General features: G+C 42.7%; 1 protein-coding gene across 1 annotated transcript in view; it reads right to left on the bottom strand.

The window, feature by feature from the left end:
* The window catches only part of dync1h1 (dynein, cytoplasmic 1, heavy chain 1), a 61,486-nt gene that overhangs the window by 29,710 nt on the left and 13,512 nt on the right, over positions 1–18,264 (bottom strand). Inside the window, 23 exon segments of the mRNA XM_016254459.1 lie at positions 849–1,015; positions 1,478–1,716; positions 1,792–2,004; positions 2,674–2,857; positions 2,936–3,176; positions 3,699–3,858; positions 3,942–4,042; positions 5,683–5,965; positions 6,905–7,099; positions 7,178–7,366; positions 7,592–7,757; positions 8,084–8,257; positions 8,339–8,505; positions 8,592–8,738; positions 9,172–9,381; positions 9,464–9,574; positions 9,654–9,767; positions 10,832–11,023; positions 11,066–11,143; positions 11,908–12,054; positions 12,138–12,287; positions 12,368–12,547; positions 14,191–14,340. Of these exon segments, the coding sequence (XP_016109945.1) occupies positions 849–1,015; positions 1,478–1,716; positions 1,792–2,004; positions 2,674–2,857; positions 2,936–3,176; positions 3,699–3,858; positions 3,942–4,042; positions 5,683–5,965; positions 6,905–7,099; positions 7,178–7,366; positions 7,592–7,757; positions 8,084–8,257; positions 8,339–8,505; positions 8,592–8,738; positions 9,172–9,381; positions 9,464–9,574; positions 9,654–9,767; positions 10,832–11,023; positions 11,066–11,143; positions 11,908–12,054; positions 12,138–12,287; positions 12,368–12,547; positions 14,191–14,340 (3,958 nt within the window).

The following is an 18,264-nucleotide window of genomic DNA, read 5'->3' as shown; positions in this document are numbered from 1 at the left end:
GGTAAAAGTTTTCAGCTAAGAGTTTTCTCTTGAAACCTATTCACAAAGCTGCGGAGACAAACTTGTACTAAGGAATAGTGAGAAGTCTTAATCTCAGATTAAGGGGCCGGGGCTGAGCTCGTTGCTATGGGTGATGTCAGCATGCTTATTAACTATGCACACAGTGATTGGCTGATAGTCTGTCAGAGATTTATTCATGGAAATATTGTAGAACAAATAAATAAAGGTTTAAAAATAAAAATATGTTTATTGACACATTCAAATAAAGATATTAAGATGCAGGCTAAGTGTCACTAATTAAACGAGTATATGTTCAGCTAAGTGTCAGCCTCTTACACGTGTGCTTCTCAAACAATTAGTGAATATGCATATAAACAGCCTTTTAATTAACAGAGTAGAATAATCATGGCTGATAGTAAGACACGCAAACGTAAAACCGCTAAAAGAACAGCGGTTACTTCTTGTCCAGCTGCTTAATGAAAACAAGGATATAATCAAAGGAAAATATGGAGTTGTGATAACCTCCAAAACCAAAGGTGATGCCTTTTTAAAAGCTCATTATCGTCAAACGTTTCTAAAACGTTTACGTTCCGAGGCAGATTGCGGGCAGCAGCTATTTTAGGATAGTTTGTGGCTTAGGACTCCGGTTCACTTCTCCTAACGTTTCACAGATTTAGGAGCTAGTTTTAGCGCTGAAACGCTTTGTGAAACACTCTTAGAGCTCAAATTTAGGAGTCCTACATTTAGGACTGACACGCCCATTATTTTTAAGAGTTTCTCCTAAATCGGCGGTGAGCTACTTTTATCCTGAAGATGTTTTGTGAACACAGGCCGATGGTCAGATCAGCTGCTCCATACGTTGGGCGGCAGGCTGAGACGCTCTCCGTTGGGAAGGGTCAGGAGTTTGTTGTCGTCCAGCACAGAGTTCAGATTCTCCACCCACTCCGGATCCACGTCACCGTCAAAGATGATCCACTGCCGCTTCTGCAGCTCTCCGCGAACGTTATCGATGATCCTGAACGAGAGCGCAAACACAGCACATGAGGAAAAGTCAAGTCGCCTTTATTTATATAGTGCTTTTAATAATACAGATTGTGTCAAAGCAGCTTTACAGTATTAAATAGTGTGTAATAATGCAAAAGGACAATAGCAAACACTCAATTTTCAGCTAAAGTCAGTTCGTCATTGAATTCAGTGATGTCATCGTCCAGCTCAGAGCATCGTAAGCCCAAGTTAATCGTAGCTTCATTGGAGGCAATGGGTCTACAATGTACTTAGGTTTACGATGCTTTTGGGAAATGCAGCTCAGTTCAGTTTAAACAGCGTCTGTGCAATCAAGTCAACAAAATCGCTGGATATTAAGTGTCCTCAACTAAGCAAGCGAGGAACCGAAACGCCATCGGTGACAGAATGGGTTAGGGTTAGGACAGAACAAACCCAAAATGACGATCAGAGCAGTGATGAGATGAGGACTCACTTTCTGAGCACGTGTGTGAAGAGCCCGTCTGTCCACTCGCGAGTGTTGGGGTCCAGCGTGCCGTACAGGTGGTCTTTGCTGATGGCTTTGGGGTCGATGATGTGAGCAATGCCCTCCAAGCCCTCCAGCCTCTCCAGGGCTTTGAGCAGGACTCTCCAGGCCATGGTCTTCCCGCTGCCCGATGGACCGACCATCATCAGCCCGTGATTGATCTGCGTGATCTGATAGAGCTGCAGCACCTGAGGAGAAGAGCAGAGAACGGGTCAGGACTCGTGGCTCTCTGTGCGTGTGCTGTACTATGAAGCGCATCTTACCTTTTCCACCCACATGCTGCCCACGTCGTCTCCGTCTCCGTACGTGAGGTACATCTCAGCGCAGACCTTCCTCAGCTCCTCTCGCAGCGCCGTCATCTCTCCGCGCATGTACTGGACGCCGGGGAACACGTCAGAGAGCAGGCTGAAGAGCAGCGGGATGTCCTCGGCCACCAGCTTCGGCACCATGGTCTCACACACGCTCTGGATCAGAATCTGAGGATCGAGCGCATGAAGCGCGGTCAGAGATCACCACAATAATAACCAGCGCTGGGTTCACTCTTCAAACTCACGTGACTCAACATGACATCAAACCGCACTCCATTTCCTTCATTCCTGTTCCTGGACTAATCATGAAAGACTTACCAGTGCATCAGTTCGTAAGCTTTCATCAAAATGATAATAAGATTCCAAGAAATAACATCTCTACCGAAGCCTGAATTTGTCACCAAACTTAACTTGATCATTGAGAAAAAATAAATAAATAAAAAGTTGGATATGTGTCCTGCTTCCATCCACATACATACAGTATATTCATGTAAAGCAATTAAAACTATATAACAAATCTCAACGGCTTGATTATTTGTATCGTTTCAAAATGTATATTATTGTTCAGCTCTAAACTGCTACATTCAACTATAAGGCATGAAGATATTATGAACATTAACATGATTTTACATAAGAATGTTTTGAAACGAAGTGTTTTGTGAAAAGAGCAATAGAAATAAATGACTTGAAGCCCTTTTATTCTTTCAGGATCTCCTGTAATATAGAGACACGTTTAACCGATCAGCTCTCATGCTCTTGATTTGGAAACGCGTCACATTACAGCAGTACAACAGCCTTGGGTTTCAGGCTCGGTCTGCTTCTGTTCGCTCATCTCACCTCCTGCTCCGGAAGGTTCTCTGCGATCTCGTTCTCATCCACGTCCTCGCCGCGCTCACGCTTCTCTCTCTTGATCTTCTGGATGCGTTCTCTCTTGACGTTCCCGGCGCTGATCAGCACGCTCTTGAGCGCTCGCAGACCGAAGTCATAGTGAGACTGAGACGACAGCTGCTCGTCACACAACCTGCAACCACAGACCAAAGCAGGGTTACGTTACCACTTCACACATGCACAACAACAGCTGAAGCAGACGGAGACGCACTTGAAGAACGGGACGATCTTCTTGGCGAGGATCTCAGCGGTGCGGAAGCCCTGAGAGTACAGCATGACCTGAGCGATCAGCTGCCGGTCCGGTTTGGTCATGGCCAGACTCCTGAAGAGCTTCTTGAGGTTATCGGGCAGGTTGGAGCGTCCGGCGTAACCAGGGTTCATGGTGATGAAGATGGCCATCTCAGCACTCACCTTCACCTGTTTGTTCAGCAGCTCTGTGGTGACGGGCACACCTGAACACAGAAGAGCAAAGCCACACTGCTCATCATCCGTTTCAGTTCAGAGTCGATGATGATGTTCTGATCTATATCATGAAGGGCTACAATGATAAATCGATCGGAGACCTTCCGAATGCATCACGACTCTCTCTGGAATGGATTCTGAGCTTATTTTAACAGCAGATGGCGCTCTTCTCTAGTTTTTATCCGCACACTCAAACACTCATGAAGAAGAGCTGAAGAGCACTTGTGCGTTCGGCTGAGTCTGTAATTCCACCTCGGCTCAGAATGCTTTTATGACGCCAGATTAATGCATCATAACACCCTTGTGATTCACTTCAACCTTTCAGAAATTTTAGGTTCAAGTGTGTGCAAGGATTTGGCTGTTTCTGAAACATGCAGCGCCATCTGCTGTTCACAACTAAGCTCAGAAGCGACTCGAGAAAGAATCGCGATGAATTCGGAAAATCTCATTGAATCGTTTCTCGATTCGCAATGCATCAACTTATTTTCCCAGCCCTAATAGCGTGCACGTACTGCAGTCTCGGTTGGGGTTGCTGTGTTCTCTCAGCGCCACCTGGATGTACTGGACCTGCTGAGACACGGCAGACAGCATGCGCTCCTCCAGACGGTTGAACTCGTCGAAGCAGCCCCAGGCTCCCACCTGACACAGACCCACAAAGATGCGGCCCATCGCCTGAAACACAAGACACCGTCAAACCCCTGTGATTAAACACCGGTTATTGACCCCCGACACCAATCCCGTGACACCAGTCGCACCTGGAAGTCAAAGGTCTCGTCGCAGTTGAAGACTAGGACGAAGCGGCCCAGCTGGTGACCCAGAGCTTTGACAGACTCGGTCTTCCCCGTTCCAGCAGGACCTACAGAACAAGAACGTCATCATCACTGCATGCATTCAGCTCACGTGTGTGCATCTATGAGCTCGATGAGGATTTTAAAGCTCAAATTTAAGACTCAAGACCTGCGCAAATAAAATTAATACCATATGAGCGGGGTACGGCAATGTCTATAACAACATCTGTGACTCCGGAGCACAGAAGCAGTGTTAAGTCGCTGGGGGATATTTGTAGCAATAGCCAACAATACATTGTATGGGTCACAATTATCCATTTTGATTTTATGCCAAAAATCATTAGGATATTAAGTAAAGATCATGTTCCATGAAGATATTTAGTAAATGTCCTACCGTAAATATATCAGAACTTAATGTTTGATTAGTAATATGCATTGCTAAGAACTTCATTTGAACAACTTTAAAGATGATTTTCTCAATATTTAGATTTTTTTTTGCTCCCTCAGATTCCAGATTTTGAAATATTGTCCGATCCTAACAAACCATACATCAATGGAAAGATGTATAAATCCCAATTTAACATATTGACCCTTATGACTGGTTTTGTGCTCCAGGGTCTCGTATTAAAACTGTAAAATGACTGTAAAAAGCATGATTTACAGTTAAGACATGTTTTCCCCAAAACAAAAGGTTTTATAAAATGATACACTTCACATTTCAGCCTTTAAACTATTTGTAAGAAAATGGATGAGTCAGAAGTATTATAATATCAATTTAAACAATTATCAATCAATCATTATATTAATTAAATAACAAATGCATTTCACGGTTTAGATTTGTATAATGCATTATCTTCTTATTGATCCACCAGTTCACATTTACAGCTCTGCGTGTTTGCAGGGTTGATTTTCGCATTGGTCTGAACAAAAACAACAGGCTTACTGAAAATGCACATTCATTCTCTGCCAGCAGGAGGCGCTTTCAGAACAGCAGAAATATTTACATTTAGTCATTTAGCAGATGCTTTTATCCAAAGCACTTACAAATGAGGACAAGGGAAGCAATCCGAATCAACAAAAGAGCAACGATATGCAAGTGCTATAACAAGTTTCAGTCAGCCTAACGCAGCACACTTAAGATTTTTATTAATTATATAATAAAAAGAAAACCGATAGAATATAAAAAGAATAGAGCAAGTTAGTGTTAGAGGCCTATTTTTGCTTTTTGTTAATTGTATAATAAATAAAAAGAAAACAAATAGAACACAAAAAGAATAGAGAATAGTGTTAGATTTTTTTTTTTTTTTAAGAAAACAAGCAGTTAGTAAATGAATAGAGTGCAAGTCTAAAAGAGGCAAGTGTTTTTTTTTTTGTTTTTTTTTTAATAAAGAATAGAGAGTGCTATAGTTAGAGGGTCAAATAAAGATGGAATTATCAATTATGGAATATAAAATATAACCGTTTCCCCGGTAACGGCAGTACACAAAGCAGCACAGCAGCTGACTTCATAGCCTTTTGAAGTTTAATCGTCACATTAAGCCATATCGCAATTTTGGTCTTTCCGTCCACAAATTTAATACCTCTTGAAATCATAATTAAGACTTTCTTACACAATGCAAGACTCTTTATGGCCTTAAATCTGATACAACTAAATGCAAGACTTTAAGGGCCCGGTGGAACCCTGTCCAGCAGGAAAGGTGAGACTGACCGAAGGGCGATCCTCCCAGACGGGCCTCCAGCGCCTGCGTCATGGTCAGGTAGCAGCGGTCGGTCAGCGGCGTCTGCACCAGCTTCTCCTGCACACCCAGGTACTCGAAGCCGTAGTTGAACTTAGCGTTGGCCATCTGAATGGAGAGCTGCTGCAGGACGTCGGTCTGCTTGGGGTCGAAGTAGAAGCGCATCTGGCTGAGCCACTCGAAGGATTTAGGGTTGTCGATCTTGTTCTTGATCAGAGTTCTGGTCACGTCTCTCTGGTGCACCAACTCCGTGATCTACGAATGAAACACACGAGTCACGAACACGTCTGCAGCTCCAGATGATCAGACAGTGAAGTAGAAGCGCATCTGGCTGAGCCACTCGAAGGATTTAGGGTTGTCGATCTTGTTCTTGATCAGAGTTCTGGTCACGTCTCTCTGGTGCACCAACTCCGTGATCTACGAATGAAAAACCCACGACTCACAAACACGTCTGCAGCTCCAGATGATCAGACAGGACTCACGATTCAACTCGCCATTCTGATGCTGAACAAACTCGAACTCTAAGTAAATATCTGCATCTGTGTGTGTATGTGTGCATCAGAAGGACATCTTTGATGGTCTTAAAAGGGTCTGTGCAAAAAATCTGCAATATAACCAAGTAAAGACCAATTTAAGGAATGAATTGAAGGGAACACTGTACATCAATATTTTCTCTAAATGAAAATGTCTAGGGTGAACTCCGAGAACCCAATTAATTTAAAAGGAAAACAAGTTTATTTTTCTGACCAGATTGGCAGATATTTGTTTGTTTTAAGCAGAAACTTGATTTTGTTAAATTTTTCAGAAAACAAGACTTTGTTCAATTTGCGTCTCCAGTTAATGCATCTTGATTTAAGGATGTTTAGATATTTGTACTGGAAAACAAGACACAAATGCAGAGGAAGATATTATTCTTTTGTAGTGAATGCAACATTTAATGCCATGACTTTTGATTTTAAGACTTTCTGCTCTGATCGAAGACATTTTTAAGACCCACAGAAAGCCTGGCGTTGCTGTTTTTGCTTGTTGCGTTGTGTTAGAGCACTCGCATACGAGTCAATAATCTGTCCTGAAAACAAATGTAATGGACAGAAACTATAAGAAAGGCATGACTGTTTTTTGCACCATGATTAATCTCCAGTTTCACAGTTTCTCAGCACACGCACACATCCACACGAGCGTCTGACTCCTCACCAGGTGCTCCAGCTTCTTCCTGCGCAGCGGCGGCTGCTCCATCAGAACCGTGTCGGCCAGCAGGTTGAGCGTCGCCTTCACGTTGGCCAGCACGGCCTGCATCGGACCCATGTCTTCCCCGCCACCGATGGTGGTCAGAGCGCTCTCCACGTTCTCAGACCAGTCGATCTGAGTGGACAGAACCACCAGCTGGGCCTGGACGCAGCGGAGACGGAGGTTAAGCACTCATGAAGACATGTACAGACACTGGGTTAGTCTCAGAGGACGGGTCACCTGGTATCGGTCGATCCAGTTGATGTAGGTGCTCAGGTCGATGCCCGTGCTCTTGTTGAAGGCGCCCACCTCCGTGACGGACTCAGCCAGCAGCTTAGCCAGCGTCACCCGCATCTCACGCTCCACCAGCGTCAGCCACTCGTTGATCTTCGGATGCTCCGTGATGGACACCGGCGTCTTATAGAGCACCTGAAAACAACAGCACATTCCAGAGGTTTCCCACATGAAGACATCACTCATATTACTGATTTAACTGCACTGACGCTATCAGACGAGATCAAACCCAACTGAATCGATCTGAATAATGACACTAATGTCTTCTGCAGAGCTGCTTTACAGCTGAAACTGAGTTTGCATCATTGACTGAAACAAGCACATAACGGAGGTCCCAGTCTCTCTCGGGTCGAGCCGTACCTCCTCTCCCTCTCGGGACGAGATGCCCAGCACCTCAGTGTTGTCCTCGTTCAGCAGGATGCTCGAAACTCCAGCGAACATTTTCTTGAAGTGTTTCTGCAGTTTGGCCACATTCTTACTGTTGCCGATGATCTCCAGCAGATCTTCATCACCAACAAAGTAGAACCTGCGGGAATCAGAAACAACTCTGTAAGTCTTCAGTATTTAGACAACCGTCACAGTGCGGATACTGAAGCGTGGCCTGCAGTTATTTGACCAACTTAACACAATCAACACGTCATTTTTATTACAGCACTGCAAATTTTTCAAAAACTATTAATATGCACAATTTTGAAAGCAGTTTCTTTGTCACTAAATGAATGGTTAACAACATCATATAAAAGTCTAAGAGAGATCTAAACACGACTAAAACTAGCCAGCCTTACATTCCCATCGGCTCTCATGTTTTAATGGACACTGGACGGCTGATACTGTAAAGCCCAAATGTCTGACCTGGGGAAAGACGAGCGCTCTCTCTCCAGATATTCTCCCAGTGCTTTCTGGATCTTTCCCAGCAGGTCAGCGAGTCTCTCCAGCGACCTCTGAACCCCCTGAATGTTCAGGACGTCCATGACCAGAGGAGACTTGGTCACCTTCTTCATCAGGGCCAGAAACTCTGTGCTGATGCTGTGAAATCAAACGAGTCACATGTTAAAGCCTAAAGCCTGCGCTCTTCAGCACACTGATGTAACTGAGTCAGCCGCTGACCTCTGGAAGCGCTGCGTCTCCACAGGAAGCAGGTGTTTGATGTCTGCACTTCCTGTGAAAATGCCTTCCAGGTAAACCCAGCGGCGCTGCACGTCGATCCAGACATCAAACAGAGCCATGATGCGGTTGAGTTTGTCCTCCCAGCTCAGAGCGTCCTCCTCGAACACCTGCCGAGAACAGAGACGTGTGACGGAGGAACTGCTGTGACGCATCGTTTCTCTCTAACATACGGTTTCTCTCGTTCTGCGTGTACCTTGTAGTAGGGCGAGAGCTTCATGGCAGACACGCTGTTGATGTGCTCCTTGACTTTGTTGAACAGATCGTCCCATCCACGAATCAGGCGGCACTTGTTCTGATAGTTGACGAGGTCGAGCTCATACGAGTTCCAAACTTCACGAATCTGCAGTGAAGAGGAAACTGTGAACACATATCTTTAAAGATTCCCTTTTACAATATGTAATATAAGTCTCAGGTGTCCCCAGAATGTGTCGGTGAAGTTTCAGCTCAAAATACACCACAGATCATTCATTATATCATTTTGAAAATGCCTATTTTGAGTGGAAGCAGAAACGCGCTGTTTTTGTGCATGTCTCTTTAAATGCAAATGAGCTGCTGCTCCACAAAAGCTGTGCCTTTACAGCTCATATCTCAAATATTCTGCAAAAAACATCTGTTTGGTTTTGATCATCATGCTAAAATCATGCGTTTTAAACCATGTTAGTTTAAACTTCTGATATACGGGTTTTCTGAGCGCACACATCACACACGTCTGTGAAGGTAAACAGCTGGGGTGTTTATATTAGATCTGTGACAGGTGTGTGGCGGAGGCGGACCTGCTTGAGGAACTCCTCGAGAGCCATCTCTCCCTGCGCCACCAGCAGCACGTCCTTCACCACCATCTCGTTCTTCTGCAGGTCCACGTCCCAGATCTGACCCAGACTCAGCTCGGACAGAACCCAGTTCACATGCAGACGCTTCATCAGCTGCTTCCAGTGCCGGTCCTTCAGCGCCTCCGACTTCAGCTCGATCACCAGCATGTTCACCTGAAGAGGACACAGGGAACGGTTTAGGCGTTTCAGCGGCTCTATCCCAGCATCCTCCGCTGGTAACGCAGGACCGGCTCACCTTCATGTACCCCTTGAGCAGTCTCTGCACGTACTCGTAGGAGGCGTACTGCCGCAGACGGGCGGGGAAGTTCTTCAGCTGGTTGAGGAGAGCGTCCAGACTCTGGCGCAGCTGTACAGAAGAAGAACACAGACTCAGTGAAAGCCAGGCTCGGGTACGAGTCACACGAGACGGCAGGTGTGTCGCTCACCTTCCGCGGCTGCACAGAGACCCACGGCTGCTCCTTCATCTGATCGATCTGCTCCCAGACCTTCGACAGCTCCGACCAAACACCCTTCAGATCCTGCAGCTCCTCCAGAGCCACCTGACGAACAACACGGACACGACACGCGTTAACAAGAGCAGAATCTTCAACATACAGTTTGATCTCTAAATGATGTGTGAGAAAACTGAAAGCAAAAATACTCTAGAGCTAAATGAATCCAGTGTGTGTCTGTTTTGCTTTCATATTGTGTCTTCATTCAGACAAGTGAAGAGAAAAGAGTTTATTTAATTGCACTTCATATATTTGCGCTTGTAGATTTCAATGTCAATCCATATCTTTACAGAGTTTTTCCTCTTACATTCACCAATTTTTTTTTACAGTTTTACTCATCTCTATATTCTGAAGGTTTATTCAGATGTCATTCACACGGATTTATACAACATTTCATTCCTAAAAACATGGTAAAAATTATATTTGTTTTGTGTCTGTTGACAGATTTTCAGATTTTTGTAGCGATAAAAAGAAATCCAAAACGCCCTTTGGAAAAACCTTTAGCTCTAATTCAACAAAATTCAACAATTTTTAACCTGGCTTAATCCAACGTTCAGATTTCTGCATATTAGTGTATATTTAATTAGATTAATGCATCATTTGCATATTTAAACAACATTTCAGAAAACAACCAGCTTAAGGTGCTCATCCAGAACGCTGCTGCCAGGATTCTGACTAGAACCAGAAAATCTGAGCATATCACACCAGTCCTCAGCTCCTTACACTGGCTTCCAGTTATATTTAGGATTGATTTTAAAGTACTTTTACTGGTTTACAAATCACTCAATGGCCTAGGACCTAAATACACTGCAGATATGTTCACTGAATATAAACCTATCAGACCACTCAGATCATTAGGATCGAGTCAGTTAGAAATACCAAGGGTTCACACAAAACAAGGGGAATGTGCTTTTAGTTATTATGCCGCCCGCAGCTGGAACCAGCTTCCAGAAGAGATCAGATGTGCTCAAACATTAATAGATTATGATGAATTCTGTGATTGTTAGTTGGTTTGTGTCTCTTTAAAACATTCATTCTGCTTGATAAAATGCAACAAACGCTTTTGAAATCAACAGGTCCATAACAGAGATGCTTGTGAAGTCGTGGCGCACCTGCACTCTCTCCTCGCTGCTGCTCAGCAGACCCGTGTCCGTCAGCTCCAGCGCCTCTTTGGCCTTCGCACACTTCTCTCTGTCGTCCTTCAGACGCCCGAACTTGCCCTCGTAGATGGTGAGCGACTGCAGCGCCTCCTCTGGACGCAGACTGCCCTGCAGCGACAACAAGCAAACAGACTCTGAAAGAGGCTGAAAAAGACCTGAAAACAGCGTTCATCTCCAGACACGTACTGCTGGACCGTCAGGCATCCTGGTCAGAGCGTTCCTGTAGAACTTCTCCTCTTCTGATAACTCGTAGTGAACGCCGACCTGCGTGAAGAGCGAACGTTAAACCTGTGTGAGGTTCTTTCTTCTGTGCAACACAACAGAAGATATTTTAAAGAATGTTAATAACCAAACAGTTGCTGGTAGTTGCCTCTATACCCGACTAACGAGTTTATGGTCACGTAAATGTGATATTACGCTACATATTGTTTACAAGCCGTTATATTGACATCTTTCCGTGGTTGAAACACTGAGCGATTACATTTGACGGGATACAGATTTAAGTAAATTGTACACTTTATTTTAGTTTACCTTCAGATGTTTATTCATGTTTATTTTGTGCTGTAACTTGTATTAAAGCAGAGGAGCTGACCGGATCTGCCGCTTCTGGACTGAGGCGCTACAGCGATCTGTCACTCCACATTAAACAGCGGCAAAACAGCATTTATTGTTTGAAATTAAATAAAATTGTAAGACTCTGAGACTTTGTTTCATATCAACAGTAACAAAGCTTATTGCGATTTATTGGATGGGGGGTGCGCTACAATGTTCCGTTCATTAACTGTAAACCGGTTAGACTAATCAATTCTTGGTATTTAAGAATCAATATCATTCTGTAAAAAGAATCAATTACAATCGAGAAATCAGCGGGTGGGGCGGGGTTGGGGGGGATACCCAGCTCTATTGGTTACTAACAAGCTTACCATACAGGTTTGGAACAGCAGAATGATCATTATTGGGTGAACTGTCCCTTTAAAAGGAGCTGAAAACTGAAGACGAATGCAGAGCAAACAAACAAACACACAGACCTGATATCTCTGACTCTGGATTCTGGGTAGAGACAGAATGACCATCTTCCAAGCAAACATCTCCTGGTAAAGCCTGTAGCGGCAGTCTTCGATCGGCGGGTTCAGATAGATCACCTGGTTCGTGATCCTCAATTCATGGATGACATTCTGTTTGGACGAAGAAAACATTTCAGTGTGAAGTTACGAATCCTCAATGCACACAGGCTCAGAACTACAGGACGACGTCTTGCCTTAATCTTGGGATCTCCGCCGGGCTTGTGACTGACTTGAGGAGCCTCGGTGTCCATGTCCACATCAGCCTTGTCCTCCATCTGTCCCATGAGAACCTGCGTCCAGGTTTTGAGACCCGCCTGCAGACGCACCCCGAGGATGCGCTCGATCTACGGAGGAAACACGATCACATCTGATCAAACACCACTCTCTCCGGACAGACTCTGCGCTTCTGTCCAGCTGGACTCACCTCGATGTCCAGTTTATTGACCCAGATGGGCAGGTTGGAGTACGAGTGCAGGTTCAGGTCGTCCACAGCCTTCTGGATGCGGTTGAGGATCTCCGTGAACATCTTATTCTCGTACATGCAGGTTTCCAGCGAGCGCACCTCCAGATCAATCTTCTCCTCGAGCAGAAGAAGATCATCCACCTAAGAGCGGAACACACACAAACCAACATGACATTCACATCTCTTTTCATCCGGACTGTAAACACTACACAGCTACACTACCAACCGAATCATGGACACACACCACTGAATTTATGTTTCTTAACCATTTCGATGGGCTGACACCGATTATTAGTTCCAATTAAGCTTTTATCACTAGCTTCTGTCATTATCAGTTACTGGTAAGCGTTCTGCTCCCAGCCACTGCAAACTGATTTAAGTTACGGCAAAAACACTGCAAGCTGGTGAATCAAATAAGCATAAAAAATTCTGAAGAAATGCACAAAAATGAGCATGACAATAATCATGATTAACCGTTTAACCATTATCATGCAGCCCTACTCGTGAAAATCTGTCTATCCAAAGCTTGGTCAATTTCTTTTAGTAAGTAACAAGCAAACTCCCACCGTTTTGATGACTATTGTTCAATAATGCAAGTAATATAGGACCCTAATATACGTTTCATGATTTTAATTAATAAATGAACATCAGTTTATTAAAAGCTTAACAAAAAGTACACGTTTAGGGCTCTACGAAATGTTTTATTTTTTCACACCTTACGGTCGTTACCAAATTCTGCTTTAGCACGTCTAATTATTTGAATGCATAAAAACATTTTTTATTTAGTCTTGCAATAGCCTTATGAAATTCTGTGCTGTATATTTACATTTTTCTGGTTAACAAATGAATGATTTTTTGGCCAATAAATGGGATTTTATAGTCAAATTAAAACATGGAAGAAATCGTGTGATTCCTTAAATTAAGTTTTATTAATTTCTCAACAGTAGTAGCACTATTACTTGCATTCTACTGAATTATAGTAATATATTTCTGCCACGATGTTTTCAAGTTAAACCAAACTTTTATTTTAACGGGTTGCATACTTTTACATTTCTGTGTGTGTGTATGATATGAGGATAGTTTTACTCAGATGAAACGGTCAAATACTCATGAAGTGCCTCTCAGAGCAGTTCTGGAGATGTTGTTCATGTATTTATGACCTCATTTAGTGAGACGACAGACGCTGAAATCACAGCGAGTGTCATAGTGCGTGTGTAGTAAACAAAACCGCGCGTCTGCGCCATTCATTCACACACAGACATGCTGTAATTTTTACAGATACTAGTTCATATCATGATTTAATTGAAGTGTAATTACATACTTTTGATTAATTCATCCAAACTTTGACAAATTCTGTGATATAACTGTAAATTCTGTTTTTATGATTGGATTCCACGATTCAGTCCATGTTTTCGCATCGCAGAAATCATAGAGCCCTAATATTATAAAGCGGATAGTTCCGGTGCTTGACTCTGATTGGCTGAGCCGCGTTCGAAGCTGTTGTAAATGACTCTACAAAGTAACACACACCTTTGTTTACGTTTGTGTGTTGCTCGGCAACCACTTTGTAGCAACCACAACTGTTTCTGAGGAGCTACATTGTTTGGTGGAAGAATACTGTGTTTATTAATATCATTACACTTTATTTGCTCGGTTTTATTTTGTGAAACCTTACTACGTATATGGAATAACCATTTTATAAAAGCAATAAGCCCCGTGAAGCCGTGGTTTCACTGTAAACCACGACTTCACGGGGCTTATTGCTTTAATAAAGAATTCGAGACGTCCAGTCCGTCCACTTCCTTCACATTTTCGTAGGCCAAATTGACTTCCTCGATGGCGTTGACATCTGCGGCATCGAAGAGCACCTCGGCCACCTTCATATCGTCGGGCTCGGCCGTCTTTCCCTGAGCATGCTGGGACACGGCGGACACCTGGAGAGAGGCAAACACTTTATTAGCTTTTGCTTTACACAGCTCTGTGGAATACTCTAATCTGATTGGTCAGTCACCACATTGCAAGTTGTTATTGTTGAGAACAACAACAGGGTAAATATCACAGGCTCATCCAGGTAACTGCAGTCGGCGCTATCCACTTGGAAGCTTTATGTTTGGTTGGCTAATAATAAAATATTAGAACTCAATTCAATATTGTGTGTACAACTAGACAAAAAAAGTTTGTCAAGACAAACTTTAGGTTGGCTTGAGAAAGCCTAGCTTGAAAGTTTAAAGCAGTCTGAAGTTTGAAAATTTAGAAAGATTAGATAAATGTTGATAACCTGTTTCTAGCATGATTAGCCTGTTACTAGCATATTGCTAAGCATGATTAACAAGTGGCTAGCATGTCGCTAGCATGTTGTTAATAATAATAATAATAATAATAATGCTCTAGGAGGAGTAGCGTTCCGAAATTTTGTCTAAGCTGAATAATAACAAAAAGCTTAAGTAGCAGATCTCAAGCCAACCTAATTATGAAATTATATCATCCTGGTATAGCGGACTCGCTCTCTCTTTCTTTAGATATTTCTGATTAGATATTTAGCTGGATGTACATTATCCCTTACATATATATCCAGCCTTCTACACTCTTGACAACTCAAGCTGATTTTTGTGCATGTACAATTGGAATCTGATTATATTTAACAAGTACGAATGACAAAAAAAACACATGAAATACAATTTTCACAAATATGTTTCAAGATACACTCATCTATGGTTTGAAATTTAAATTCTGTGCCTCGTAAGTCGTAATAATAAAGCGCAAAGACAACATGTCGTTATGTTGTAAGAACATCTGTAACCTCAGTTTCAAAAAAATGTACCCTTATGATTGGTTTTGTGGTCCAGGGTCACATTAATATGAACTGAAATGTCATGATAGACCATGTCATGTCAGTCCGGTCTGTTGTCAATCTGAGGCTTGTCGGGAAACACTTAATCTTTGACTGGTCAACAGAACGAGAGATCAGAACTTCACAGCATCAGAATAATCACATCCAGAATCCGTCAGAGTCATACCTGAGGTCTGAGCACACGAACGATGACGGCTCTCAGCTGCTCGTGTTGCCGTCTGAAGCGCCGCATGTGGTCCAAGCGGGCCTGGAGCTTGCGGTGGGCCGGACTGAGACGCCACACCATCTTCAGGTTCTCCTCCCTCTTCCTCTTCACAATGTCCCTCAGAAGCACCTGCAGCTTCTCGTACTCGTCCTCCCACGTCTGGAAGACCTCGAAACACGCCACCATCACCTGCGGAGGAAGGAGAGCGTGAGGCGTGAGCTGCAGAGCATCGCTGCGGGAGGAGAGTAGGGCTGGGTATCTTTGGATTTTTATGATACCGGATACAAATCGATACTTTTAAAACGCTACTGGTGCCTAAAACGATACTTTAAAAAGAAAAAATTGTTTTTAGAGATGAATATTACATTTTTCGCAATATCCGTCATTTTTCAACTAATTTTGGCCAATAGCCGATACCGATATATATTTCCCTTTGTTTTGAAACAACATTAAGTCTCTCCTGTGTAGAAATGATTGAAAAAAGAAAAAAAAATCGCGATATCAAGTCCACAATACGGTATTTATTGCGATATTTAAAAAAAAAAAAAAAAAAAAAGAAGAAAAAAGACAAACGAAGATTTGGAAAAAAAATTTGAATTTTGTACATTTTAAAGTTAAATTCTTCTATCTAATGCACTTTGAGAGCTCAAAATTAAGAGCTCCAACCCATGTTTCTTAACTAAGAGCTTTTATTTTGAAGCAAAGCTCCAGCTTCAGTGAAAACATGCTTACAAAAACACATCTCACTACAAATCTAGTGAAACGCTTTAATCATCTGCTGCAAAAATAAAGCATAACTGGTGGCTGTTGTGTTCCCAAACGCACACTAAACTCCCAGCACATGAAATAAAGGAGTGGACTGCATTCATTCAGTGTGAACGAGTCGTTCTGAGACGCGGAAAACACCGGATCACGAGCTGATCGTCTGAACCAAGTGTGTGCTTCACTTTGAAACAGACTTGATGAAGGGATTGAGCATATTGTGCTTTCGGTTTTAGTTCGTTTGACAGATACTGTGCCAAAGCATAATGACCCAAAACACAACTTTAAAGACCTCTTATGTTAGAACAAGAAGTTTAAATATATTTTTAAAACTACACTTTTTGCCCGGAAGACCTATCGTTTCATATCGTCATGTGACCACAATAATATCATTACATCCCTAATAAATATTATTCAAGTTCTTTTTTAATGAGTAAAAGAAAGCCTTGAAAATGCCTAATAAAATCAATCTCTGCTTTTTTTTCTAGACAGATGCAGTTGAAACCTTGACGTTTTAAATGTGTGGATTTAACATTCCTAGGAATTTAAGTGGCACTGAAATCCGTGTTCTGATTAGTACATACAGGTCTTATGCCGTTCCTTCTCAAACTCCTCGTACGCCACGTGCATGAGCTTGCGAGTGCCCAGCACTTTGAGCAGCTGAGAGCTCAGGTCTCTGGAGATGGCCTCCACCAGACGCAGCGCACGCTGGATGGGGTACTTGGTGTTCCGGATCTTGCGCAGGTGATTGAAGATGGCCATCAGCGCCTGACGGATCTTGTCGAGCTCAGTGGCCGACAGGAGATCGTTGAGGGGAAAGTCCTTCATCAGAGGGTTGTAGTCGTTCACCGTCTCCACAGCCTGCTTCAGGCCTGAGAGAAACACACCAGAGCATTGTAGGGGATCAGACTGAATCAGACAATTTAAGATTCAATCAAGCACATGGTTGAAACACGAGGAGCCGAATTCCACAGAAAGACCCAAGACGTTCGTAAATCAGGTCCTGGCGCCACAAGCCTGAACTAGCAGCTTTGAGTAGCTCACAGCATTTAAACAAAAGAACACTTATTGACAATTCCAAGGAGATTGTCAATTTTGGGGCGAGTAATCAAGATTAACGGTCAGAGATGCACAGCATGACCATCACATGTAAACCAGTGATAGTAATCACAATCTTTTTGGATTGACTTCCCCCACCTAGAAGACAAAGACCAGACTGAGATTGCTTAGGAGACCTTTTTAAGCTCTCTGGTCTTCACAGAACATGTCCACTAGAGCCCGACCGATATGGGTTTTTTGGAGCCGATACCGATATTAGGTAGTTAAAAAAAAAAAAAAAAAAGGCAGATACCGATATATCGGCCGATATTCTTTGTGTATATTATAGTACAGTACCAGTCAAAACTTTGGACACTTTCCCATTTGTGCGTCCAAACATTTGACTGGTACTATATATACAGAATACAGTTTATACATAAACAGAATATATATACATAAACATTTTTTGCAATGATCACTCAAATGTGGTGATCAAACACTTATAATGGTGACAGAGATATGTAAGGGCATTTAACAATAAACTTGCGATGAGTGTGATGCACAAAGTAACGGGGTGTTAGTTGTAACACGTGGTTTGAATATTTATTTTACCATAGTAACATTTAAATTCTGGCTTAAGTAAATTTATCTCCGTTTTTATTATTCACTTAAAATGAGACAAATCTGCTATTATTTTAAATCTCCAATCTGTTATTTATCAGTTCAGATAGTTGTTTAATGCTTTGATTACTAGCAGAAGACACTAACCAGTTTTAAACTCCAGTTGCGCAGATGGGGATGTCGTAACACTGCGTTACAGTCTGCTATTCTATGACATTAGCGATGTAATTCACACTGTTTACTTTAATGAGAAACAAGTGAATAAAGACTGACAGTCAATGTTTAATGTTTAGAAATTATTATTTCAAGACATGTAAAGCATTTTTGCTGGTTTATGTGGGCCGTCCCAAGCATGGTTGCAATGTGTTCATTGTCAAACTC

Source organism: Sinocyclocheilus grahami, unplaced genomic scaffold (genome assembly GCF_001515645.1).
Source record: "Sinocyclocheilus grahami isolate Dianchi unplaced genomic scaffold, SAMN03320097.WGS_v1.1 scaffold1250.1, whole genome shotgun sequence".
Classification (NCBI taxonomy): Eukaryota; Metazoa; Chordata; class Actinopteri; order Cypriniformes; family Cyprinidae; genus Sinocyclocheilus; species Sinocyclocheilus grahami.
This window is presented reverse-complemented; position numbering and strand designations above follow the sequence as displayed.